The 12,168-nt window shown below is 42.2% G+C and overlaps 1 protein-coding gene across 1 annotated transcript in view; it reads left to right on the top strand.

Moving 5' to 3' along the window:
- Positions 1 to 2,439: 2,439 nt before the first annotated feature.
- VPS13C (vacuolar protein sorting 13 homolog C) overlaps positions 2,440 to 12,168 on the top strand; it is a 202,531-nt gene continuing 192,802 nt past the window's right edge. The window contains 4 exon segments of the mRNA XM_029910705.1: positions 2,440 to 2,556; positions 5,391 to 5,434; positions 10,619 to 10,661; positions 11,859 to 11,954. Coding sequence (XP_029766565.1) covers positions 2,457 to 2,556; positions 5,391 to 5,434; positions 10,619 to 10,661; positions 11,859 to 11,954 — 283 coding nt within the window. The 5' untranslated portion in view covers positions 2,440 to 2,456.

Genomic DNA, 12,168 nt, shown 5'->3' on the forward strand with positions numbered 1-12,168 from the left:
GCTGAACAACTCAGATTGGGGAAGCAGCAGAAGGGCATGGAACAGGGTTGCCTGAGCACTAGTAGGAGAAGAGACAGTGCAGGAAGAGGAGGAGGAGTTGTGGGGAACGGGGACTGGCTAGACAAGGAGACGAGAGAGGAGAGGGTTGGTGTGTAAAAGAGGAGGGCTGGGGAGGAGCATTGAGGGGAGACTAGAACTGGCTGGGAAATGGGTCTGGAAGAGGGGCAAGAAGCCCCTGGAGACGGGAAAGACTGGGATGAAGAAGACGGACAGGTTCAAAGGGCTGGGCAAAAGGGGTCACACTTGCGGGCAACAGGGGAGAAAAGAGCGTTCCTATTAGCGCATGCTCCTCTCCAGAGCCTGGAACTGAACCGAGTATTCCAGTGTCTCACATTCCTCTGCTGTCAGCAAATATCCATGAAACTCAATGGAGACTGTGTCATCCTTCTCTAGTGATGGCTCAGGTAGAGAATGATGGCCTACCACTGCTGTTAGTTACTCCGTTAGCTCAAGAGTTAATAGTTTGTATGATGGATCTAAAGCTTCCAGCCCTGTTGATGAACCACATGGATGTCAATATAACTCTATGTGATGGAATTAGTTTTTTCAGGTTTTTTTTTTTTTAAACCTAGCAAATTACACACACACAAAAAAATCCACCCTGAGCTGCTTTGTAAGGCTCACATTCATTCATAACTCTCCCTCACCTACAAATCTCTCATACCGGCCTTTAAGTTTACAAGTAAGCCAACTAAGAATGATTAATAGAGGTGTAACTGAGGAGATGTATATATTTAAAAATAAATCAAATGCAAGTAATAGGGTCTGACCAATCTTCACCCTGACGACTTGCCTGGTACATTCTTTCTTTCTCCCATCCTTCATCGTTTTCAAAACTGTTAGTGCTTTGAGGCAGGGTTGGTTTCCTTCTGTATGCCTGAACACATACAGGGAGTTAATGTAATATAAACGATAGTAAAGGGATATCACAGAGTGCTGAGTTTGGAGTACCTAAAGTGCAGCTACATCATGGCTGAACTGCTGTCTGAACAAGGAGTAGGTGCGCCACCTGCAGTCATAAAAGCTACCATTCTGTGTCCCTACAATCTTCAGTGAAAATGGGTTTAGATTTCATGGTGGAAGATGAATTGTGATTATTTTCCAGAAAAGCTGCTATAGGGTCAAAAGAAATTTTCCGTGTTTGTAGATGGATCCTCTATATGATGACTATTTGACAGGGCTTTGGAGCGGAGCCCGGAACTGGAGCGTGGAGCAGCTCCAGAGCAGTGGAGCTGCAGGTTTTTCCCTGGAGCTGGAGTGGAGCCAGAGCACAGCTCCAAAACCCTGTCCTTATTTGGTGCCTAATCTGGGCTCATGAGTTAAAAATTTGGTTCTAAGCAGTAACCATGCAGCGCCACATAGAGTGTGATGCCAAGGTGTGATCTGGAACCATAAATGAAGTACTGTGAGATGGTGTGTCTGAAATATGTTTTGTCCCATATTATTCATACATTTGTCCTTGACCTTCTTGAAATATGCAATTTGTGTATCTGCATTAGAGGGGGCAGCCAGTGAGGTGACCACCCTCTGTCTTTGCAGAAGGGACTTTGTTTACAGAATCTGACCCCATTGGTTTGACACAAACAATACCACCACAATCAGCAAGTGATGAGCTGAGCTGCTGAAATTGACAGGCTGCCTTAGCACATGGACACCTCAAGGAGCTTGCCCTGGCTGCAGGGGAGTGGAATGACTCGGTCCTGCCCCCGTCAGTGAGCTCTCTGCTAGCTCAGGATGTGGGGTCCCACGCTCTGAACACCCCTCGCCCTGCCGCAGCCTTGCCTCCGCTCCAAGCCTAGGATGAGCAGGTGTCCCAATTTTATAGGGACAGTCCCGATTTTGGGGTCTATTTCTTATATAGGCTCCTATTACCCTCGCAACTCCGTCCTGATTTTTCACATTTGCTGTCTGGTCACCCTATCCAAGCCCCACAAACCTGCCTGTTTGGGGAAGCGAGGTGTGGGGGCCGCGCTCCTCCCAGCGTCAGGGCAGGAGACCCCATCCGTCCCTGGAGGGGACGGCCCATTACCCCGCCGGGCAGCGGAGCTCCCCGGGCCGTGCGCAATACCGAGGCTGCGCTGGGATGGGTGCGGGGCCATAGGGGGCCCCGTTCTGGTTGTCGGGCGGGAGGGGCCGTGCATGGGGGGGCTGGCAGGAGAGGCGATCCCCACCCCTTGCGGACCGGCCAGGCTCGCGCGAGGCCTCGCGACGCCGTGAGTGACACAGCGGCCGGGGTCTGACAGCCGGTTCCACGGCGCAGTCACGCGCCGGTTGCGGCGAAGACCCGCCCCCTCCCCCGCCAGTCACATGACAGCAGGGCGCTGTCGGGGGCGCGCCAGGCTTCCGTCCGGTGCCCCCTCCCGGCTAACCCCGAGGGTGCGCCCGTGCCCGCCGCCATGGTGCTGGAGTCGGTGGTGGCGGACCTGCTCAACCGCTTCCTGGGTGACTACGTGGAGAACCTCAACAAGTCTCAGCTCAAGCTGGGCATCTGGGGGGGTAAGCGCGGGGCGCTGCCTGAGAACCCCGAGCGCCGCCCGCCGTTAGCTCGCAGCCCTGAACGGGATGCTGCCCCCAGCGCTGCCTGCACGGGCTCCGACCGTTAAACCCCCCACCCCACCCCCCCGCCTGGACTGCCCCTTCCCCAGCGCGGCCTGCACGGGCTCCGACCGTTAAACCCCCACCCCACGCCCGCCTGGACTGCCCCTTCCCCAGCGCGGCCGCGGCACGGGCTGGGCCTGTGGCCGGGCTGCCTCCCTCCGCGCTGGACAGCGCCCGAGGCAGGGGTTCTGCTCTGTCACCTGGGGTGCCGAGTTACTGGGGCGGGGTGCAGCCAGCGCCGCAGGTGTCCCCGGCTCTGCCAAGCCCTGGGACAGCCCGGGCAGCGAGGACCTGGAGCTCGGTGTTTGCAAATGGAGAGGGGTCTGATAGGGGAGGATAAGTTTGGGGTGCCTGGTTTTTGCATGTCCTCCCTCCGAGTGGGGGCTGGGTATGGGTGCAGGGTGTAGAGAGGAATTCAGAACCCTTCTCCCCTGTCGGCCCGTGCTGCAAGAGGAAATTAACACTGTAGGTGAGACACACAGCGGCCAGATACCGGAAGTCTCGCCGTAAAAAAACAAAAACCACGAAGCAAATCCTGGTTTAGGATTAGTAGCTTTTGCAGTGAGTTGTTTGCTCTGTTGGGCTGGTCTGAAGCAAGAAGCTGACTGAGAGGAGGGACAATGAGATCATTAGGCCAACAAGCAAAACAAGTTCTTCTTTAAATCAGCTAGTCTGGGGAGCATTAAAGGAACTATGTTGTGTTGGCAGAAAAAAGTGGGTTGTATATATGCATGTGTTGCAATGGCTGGGAGATGTGGAAAGTCTGAGTTGCTGAGCAGTACCTGATATATTTGTGGGACAACACTGTTGACGTTAACTTGGTAGTAGAGGAATTGAACATTTTAAAACATTATCGTAATAATGTCTGAAATACTTGTCACTCTGTCTGGCTTGACTCATGACAGTGAGTGCTTACCTCAGAGCAGACACTCCAAACTGGTGGTATGTTCTAGACTTCATGGAGCCAGTAACTCCTAAAGTATTACAATTGTCTTATAATGGAGTCATAGACAGTCCCCTTAGACAATCCAGTCTATCTTGCTGCCCAGGCAAGATGGACTATGTGATAAATGCTCACTTATACCAGAAATCACAAATATTCCAAATTACACCCAGTCCCAAGAGACCAGTTACTTACCCAGGTCAATTTGCATCCTAGCTCTCTCACAATGCGGTGTAGCCAAGATTATAGTAAACTAACTAAAGGTTTTTAGCTAAGAAAAGGGAATGAGAGTTATTGAGAGGTTAAAGGAGGTACAAATATACATACAGTTGAGGCACTATCTATAATTCCAAAATGTAACAGAGATTTATTAAACTGCCAGTTTCCCAAAAGTCATTAGGGCTATTCGGAGTAACTTTGGGGATCTTCATCTTCTCAGTGGGTTGTTCTGCCATGTTAAAATCCAAGCAGTCCAGAGATGAAGTTTTTCCTTGTGTCCATATTTACAGCATCTCAAAGAAACCAGCTGACAGTAACAGTTCTCACGCAGGTCTCTTCTTCAGGTCTCCTCTTCACTGTCTGGAGGGAGGGGGAAGGAATGCATTTGAAGTCTTTGGTCCTTGATCTCGTGCAATGGATCATTTGTGTTTATTGAACAGGATTTAAGATCTTCTTGTTAGAGACCATTAGTTGCATTACACAAGGCTTCTTTCTGGTTTGATGAGTTATTTAGTTATAGGGGTATATACAATGTAAATGTTTGCTATTACAGTCTAACAGGATACAGATAAGTGAAAACAATGCCTGCAGCATCCCATTAGTTTTCATGAAGTTAACCACATACATTCCTATATATGTAATAGTCACTTTGATCTATATTAATAAACAAGTGAATTTGCCTGGCTCCCAGCTTCTGAGTTTGTCAGTTCTCATCTGATTCCTACACCTTGCCCAGAGCTGGCACTTGGCTTACCAGCATCACATAACTCATCCTCTGTATTTATTTCTGTGCTTATACTATGTGTGGTGCTTTATTGGGCCAATAAAATGGATGGAACTCCTGCTGTAAGGAGTTTTTTTGCTTTACTGCATACTTTTCCCCCCTTGTTGCAGTGGTAAGTGCTGTATGCCTGCAAACTTACTGATTACTAAAGACATATTTGTTGTAAGCCATGCATATAAATACAGTACAGGGAAGCTGGTTATATATGTTTCCTTCATTATTATGTAATCCTTTGAGCCTTCAACTCTCTTTCATTTGGGAATGATACTTTAATTCTGATGCGTAAGGCAAGTGGAGTATGAATAGCAACAAGTGTTTGAAATCTAGCAATTTTTAAAATAAGTTTACAATAGTTGAAGGAACTAATCTGCCACAGGATGCCCACGCAAATTTTAGTGAGTGGTTTTTACAATTCATATATTTTTGTTTTTGTTTTCCTATTGTTAAAAGACCCAGTAAAACAAGGGACACCGAGAGACTATGTAGGTGATTTAGTGCAACTGACAACATACTCAGTGCTGTCAAATTAACAAAGTAAAAAACTGAAAAAATACTAATATTTTTCTCTTACTATGTTATCTTTTAAAACAAAAATAGTAAAACACACATACATAAACCCCTGTCACATATATACCTTTTGCAATACTTAATTTCTCCAGGGGTATCAGAGTTATTGATGTTCCCCCGCCCCATCTCAGAAAAAATGCCTCTTTCTATTTTGTTAAATAATACTGTAGTCCTACTTATTTACAGGAGTATTGATAATTTTAATCTTCTGCTTTGTAGGTAACGTGGCACTAGATAACTTGCAGATAAAAGAGAATGCGCTGGTAAGTATCTTAATATAATCACTGGCTTTTTAGGATGCTTTTTAATGGGTTGCAATGATCAAGCTATATGGTATAAAACTAATGACTTAAGGATTACAAAAATCAAATTCCTATTGTTCAGATTTGAGTTCTGGTGCAATAGTAATACATAGAAGCTTGAAAGGATAAGAAAAATAAGATTTCAGTCTCACTCTCCAGCATCGCTACCCTTCACATTTTGAATGGTATTGACATACCTTTTTTGAAGATGATTTAAAACAAATTGCACTTGTAGACTACTCTTACCACCTTGTTGTAAATTCTTATTCCCTTCCATAACAAATTAATATAATGAACTACTTTATTTTGACTTCTACAGTCATTACATTTTGAATAGTTAAAACCCATGCTTTTATCCTGCATGTGGATCTGCAAGGGTGGGTCCTTGTGCCTGTGCTGACTCCAAACAATTTCTATAACTGGGCAAATACTTGGACCAGCTTTACTTGATAGGTGTTCTGACAGGTATTTATGTAGTACTAAGTGAATCCTACTGCGGTATCTAAATATGCCTTTAGCAAAGTTCCGCTAAAGATAATAATTATCTACAAAGTATTGAAAAAACACTTCAGATGCTTTCTGTATCACCCTGACACAGTAACTAGCTTTTCTCTTCTGACATGAACAGGGACTGGCCACTTGAGTAGGTGTTGCACATGTTGCTGAAGCAGCCGGGCTGGTCAGTTTAGCTTGTGCCTTTGCAAGTGGGCAGCTTTTCACTATTGGATTTGATATAGAGGCCTAGGAAAACTTGTAGTAACTGAAATGTAACCCTAGTAAAGCACGTTATTGCTCTTTGGAAATTTCTGTAGCTGTAGGCAGGGGTGGCTCCAGGCACCAGCGCAGCAAGCGCGTGCCTGGGGTGGCAAGCCGCAGGGGGCAGTGTGCCAGTTGCTGTGAGGGCGGCAGTCAGGCTGCCTTCGGTGGCATGCCTGCGGGAGGTCAGCCAGTCCCGCGGTTTTGGCGGCAATTCGGCAGCGGATACGCCGAAGGCGCGGGACCGGCGGACCTCCCACAGGCATGCTGCCGAATCTGCGTTGCCAGCAGACCTCCCGCAGGCATGCCGCCGAAAGCCGCCTGATTACCGTGCTTGAACCGGCAAAATACATAGAGCCGCACCTGGCCATAAGTTTTATTGTACTTAGGAAAATAATACTGAAATTATCTCTTTCCTAGCTGAAGGAGGCTATCTTGCTGTTGTGTTCTATTACTGCTAGAAATGCCAGTCAAATACATAAAAAATAAAAAAACATTTTGTTAAACATTTAAATCTTTCTTTGTCTGTAAGAAAATGTTACTTATGATCTGTTTGGAAATTATTACTCTTAATCACCTACCTACTTTGGAATCTTTAATATGTATTCAAACTGATAAATTCTGAGAGTTTCAATTCAAGGACCATGTCAAAACTGCTATTTGAAAAATAGCATCTGTTTTAGTCATGTTGGCCTTCTGCTCTGCCTGTAACCACTGCCTACTGCTCCCTTGACTAGTACTATTTGAAATATGAGCCCAATAGGCAGTACTAGGGCCTGCCTGCGGCAATCTGTATTGTCAAAAATGGATGATATTTAATTAATATATTTGATTTTTGTATGCAGTAGGGTAATAACAATGGAATAATCATTCTCCAGTATTAATGTAATCTGTGTGGAACTGATCTGTTCTAGATTTAATACTTAGATTAGATTTAACACATTTGCTTAGCATTTGGTTTCTGTCATACTTTAGGTTGGTCATTTCATGTAACAAAATTACTAGTACTACAAACTGCTATTCTACCTTGACTCAGTAGAGAGCAGATACACCATTCCACTTGCTTTCAAGAGATTCAAAAGATCCTGCATGTAATAGAGCTCTTATGCTATCTTTTGGGTTCTTCTTTAGTGTATTTACAGTACATGATCATGGTTAAACAGAACTTCTGCTTTACAGTTCACTTACTATCATAAGTGTTCCCAAGGCAAGATGTATTGTCATGTAATTAATAACAGAATAAGGGCTGAAAGAGAAGTAAGACAAATTAGAGAGAACTAAAAGTAAGCACTGCTTTACTGAAGTTGGTAGTATGACTACAGTACCTTTAGGCTTCAGTGGATCTGAGCAATAGGTAGGTATTGTAAATGAAGGTTAGGTTTGAACTGCATGTTCAATTATAAGACTGTCCCTTTTAATTATAGCTACAAATGTAACTATTTGCAATAAATGTAGTAATAAGAAAAAAGAAAGTGGGAAGAGGAGACTAACAGGGCATTACAATAGGAAAGTGGAACACGGCCAGCACAAACACATACCAAACCGGGATGATAGCTTCCTGAATGGTGAGAAAAAAATGAATGATGTGTATAATTAACTTTATTCACACGTGCTCCTTTTCATATATTAAAAATTTTTTTATGAAAAATAAAGCTGACTAAAGCTTCAAATTGAGCTTTCTGAACAAATAACTTATAATATGAACTTTTTTAGGAAGGAATGACCACTCAGAAGAGAGGGATAAACTTTAAAAGCACAGTGTATAGGAAGTACACACATTGTCCTATGGGACTTCAAGTACACTGTGAATTAATATGCAAATATAACATAAAGGAATTAAAATATTCCAGACCTTTTGATTGATTTTTAAACAGATGATGAAGTAAGAATGAGTTGCGCTAGATTTCTGTCAGTGGTCAATTTTAAAATGTTATTGACTCTTCTCTGCAATAATCAAAACAGCTTTTGTTCACTGCTATTTATTTACACTGATACTTAGTTTTCCATTCTATCTTGTTTTTTATCTATTCAAGAAATTGAGGGTTTTTTTTCTCATTTAAAACTCATCCCTCTAACAGCCCATTATCTTAATTTTGGACCCATAGTGATTTCAATAAGAAACAATTAACATGTTGCCTTTGTTTACACCAAATACAAGTTGGTAAGTTTTAAACCAGAGACTTTGTTTCTTGATTGGGGGTGAAGCTACTTCTTCGGGGAGTTTTTCTGTGTTTTCTTACCAAATTGTAATGGGAGCCAGGGCTCTATCATCTGTCTCCCAGTTAGTGGGGAGAGGTGGCTAACATCTGTCTCCTTTGTAGCGATATGTTTGATAGCTTGTATTTAATCTTTGAGATTAAGAATACCCCCAGGCTCCTGAATCTAGCAATTGATATGATTAATTAAAAAAGTATCAGAATAGTAAGGAGTTTCAGAAATTAATTGGGAAGTTAAAGAAACCCCATGTCAGTTAAGACATGCCCAGAAGTTGGCAAATACTTCTTTTAATGTAGAAAAATGTTAGATTGTAGACTTGAAGAAGATATATTCTGTTTGAGAGTAGTTAAAATGAATTTGAATGAGTATGATTAAAACTTTCTTATTTAGACACATTTGGTTCCTCTATTAAGTGGTGTTGGTATTTGTTTCACTGTCTACTTTGTAGCTTAGGTTCTTGATTGTGTTTAATAAACTGTCCTGATTGCACAATAGTAGTATCTTCCTTGTATGGGTTTATAGGTCTACTCTGCCCTTGATACTTGGCAGGGAGTCTTGTGTAGAACTTGTCTTTGCTATATTAATAATACAGTATTACACCTAGCTCTTCTTTAGTGATTTTCATCAGTAGATCTCAAAACACTTCATGATGTATTTATCCTACAATACCCCTATGAGGTAAGGAAGTGCTTTTTCTCCCCATTTTACTGATGGGGCACTGAGGAACAGAGAGCCACCTAAGTGACTTGTACAAGGTTGAGCAGGAAGCCCGGGGGAGCAGGGACCTGAACCTGGGTCTTGCAAGTCCTAGGTTAGTGCCCTAACCACTGGAAAGTTGAAGAAAATATTTTTCTTTCCTTTTAAATACCACAAAATATAAGACAATAGTGGTAATTTTTCTTGTGTGAATAGTGGAGGTTGTGGGTAAATAGTGAAGGTTGTGGGTATCACAGATTTATACAATAAGTTCTTTAATACCCCATTTTCAGTAATAGAGATTATTTTATAACCAGGTTCCTGTCAGTCTGATTATTTTCTAAGCTATGTAGTGTCAACTTTACAGAAGAAAATTTCACTATAAACTTATTTTATAACTTTTTATACAATATATTTATTTAGAACTTAAATGACTTCTTTAGATCATGGTCTTGTGAGCTGATCCATGTGGGTACAGGGATCTGCCCCCCTGAATCAGTTTACAAGATTAGGGCTTTAGTGTATGGAGGTTGCTCATTCAGCTTCTGACCTTTCAGAAAGACCAAATCCTGGTTCCTGTCAACTCTGATTTTAATAAACTAATATATTTGAGATTTGCCACTTACCAACTTCCATATCATGTGTGTGGGGATTCTTCTCTTCACTGAGGCTCCAGTTCAAGAAAGCCATCTCTGTTCAGGAAAGGGCATGCTAAGACTCATTGAAGTAAATGGGATTTAAGCAAATACTTAATTTAAAGCATGTTTTAAGTGTTTTCATGTGTATGTTTTGTCTTAATTATTCAGATTACACTAGAGCAAGTTCACCTTTTTTGCAGAGACATACTTCTTGGATTTGATGGCTATTATTAACTTTTGTATAGAAAAGTTATTTTTGTAGAGTGACTTGAAAACTAGCTGTTGGGATTTGCTGAGAGAATTATTTATCTGTAAAGAATAAAAGGTTATGCTAATAACTTTATGTTGCATGTCAGATTGAGGTGTGTGTGTGTGTGTGTGTGTGTATATGTATGTATACACACACACCCCCCCCCCCCCAAGTAATTTAGATTCTACCTTTTTTTGTGCCATAAAGATCTGTCTATTGGGAAAATATCTGATTTTTAACCTCTCTTTGCCACATGGTCCTACTTGTAACTAATTAGTTTGGTCTTCAGTTTTATGAACATCATTTTAACTATTATAATCTACAGTACTTGATGGAAGTTTATTTTGAGTTTGTCTCACTAATTTCCTAGTTTGTAATTTCACAATTATCACTGTTACTACATTCTGTCTCAGTCTGAAGGAATACTTTTGCATAAGGCAAAATTTCCTTGTCAAAGAAAAATAACTAATTGAAAATCAGTGCTAAGATTGCTAGGATACCCTGGGTTCTACAGCAGAATAAGCTGATCTTAAAAGTAGATGATAGCTCTGAAATTTAATGGGTATACTATTACTTTTCTCTCTACAGAGTGAACTGGATGTGCCTTTTAAAATAAAGGTTGGGCAAATAGGTAAGTAAATACTTCTTACTACACAAGCTGGGATAACCTAAGCTTTCACTCTGAAGAGGAAGTTAAAGCGTAAGTCTTAATGCTGAACTGTCTTGCTCTCAACTTTCCTTATTCTTAGGCCTCGTCTACATTGGGGGAGGGATCGACCTCAGATACGTAACTTCAGCTACGAGAATAGCGTAGCTGAAGTTGACGTACCTCAGGTCGACTTACCTCGCGTCCTCACGGCGTGGGGTCGACTCCCGCCGCTCCCCCGTTGACTCCGCTTCCACCTCTCGGCGCGGTGGAGTACAGGAGTCGACGGCAGAGCGATGGGGATCGATTTATCGCATCTACACTAGATGCGATAAACCGATCCCTGAAAGATCAGTCACTACCTGTTGATCCGGCGGGTAGTATAGATGTACCCTTAGAGTTCCCTTAAACTGATCTTTGAGTGCTTGATTTCCATGACTGACTTGCTGTGTAGATGTCTTAACATTGATTCCATAGCAAGTGTTGAAATCTTGCCTGACTGACAATAAAATCCTGTTCTAGTATACCTCTGCATGTCATTCCTGAAAAACCTGTCAGTAGGGATCTTGCTAGCAGATATGTTGGGTCAAACTTGAGAACTGGTGTGGACAAGCTGAATATGAAAATGTTTTCTTTTCATATACATTAGGTACATTATTTCTGGTAGTGGTCACCAGTATATTAACACTGTGCTGCGGTAAAGAACCCACTGCAGCAATATATGCCTTGGTAATGGTCCCACCCTCTGATATGGAGATGTCTGAACCTGAACGCAGATCTTTAATGTTACATTTTTTCCCCATATATTCTTATCACTTAAATAGCTTTTAAAAATTGTTCCCAGACCCGAGGTATTACAGCATTGTCGTTTCTGAGTAACTCTCCACCCACCCAATTTTAGTCCTTTTTTAGTAGTTGCCACTGCTTACATAGCTTGAGGCTTTTGGGGCTCTGGAAAAGTGAAGGGATGTACTTCTCAGAAGTTGTCAAAACTAGAAATGCTCATGTGTCACTGAGGTAACCAAAAGTGGACATCTGCTAAATGGCTGCTTTATCTTACAGTATCAGTAATATTTTTCAGTGTTTGAAATTTAGTGCAAAATAAATTAAGCTCTAGGCTTATTCAGTTTTTTGCTTTGTAGCATAAGAAGCTGAATGTGTATTGTATTTTGGTCTGTTTAGATAAACTTACTCTGAAGATTCCTTGGAAGAATCTGTATGGTGAGGCAGTGGTTGCAACTCTAGAAGGCTTATATCTGCTCATTGTTCCTGGAGCAAGTAAGTCATCAAATCATAGTGAAATAGAATAATTCATGGTGCAAGAGAAGTAAAGCTACTACTATCTGATGATGCTATATGGATAAATACAAAATGGAACTGTTAACTAATGTAAGTTACACGTAATGTAAGTTAGTTTCCAGAGAGAAACGTTATTAGAATACTTTATTTTTAGCCAAATATTGGCAAGTGAAGAAACTTGTTGCTTTTACAG

The sequence above is a fragment of the Terrapene carolina genome, unplaced genomic scaffold, assembly GCF_002925995.2.
Source record: "Terrapene carolina triunguis isolate 2854851 unplaced genomic scaffold, T_m_triunguis-2.0 Scaffold67, whole genome shotgun sequence".
Taxonomy (NCBI): domain Eukaryota; kingdom Metazoa; phylum Chordata; order Testudines; family Emydidae; genus Terrapene; species Terrapene triunguis.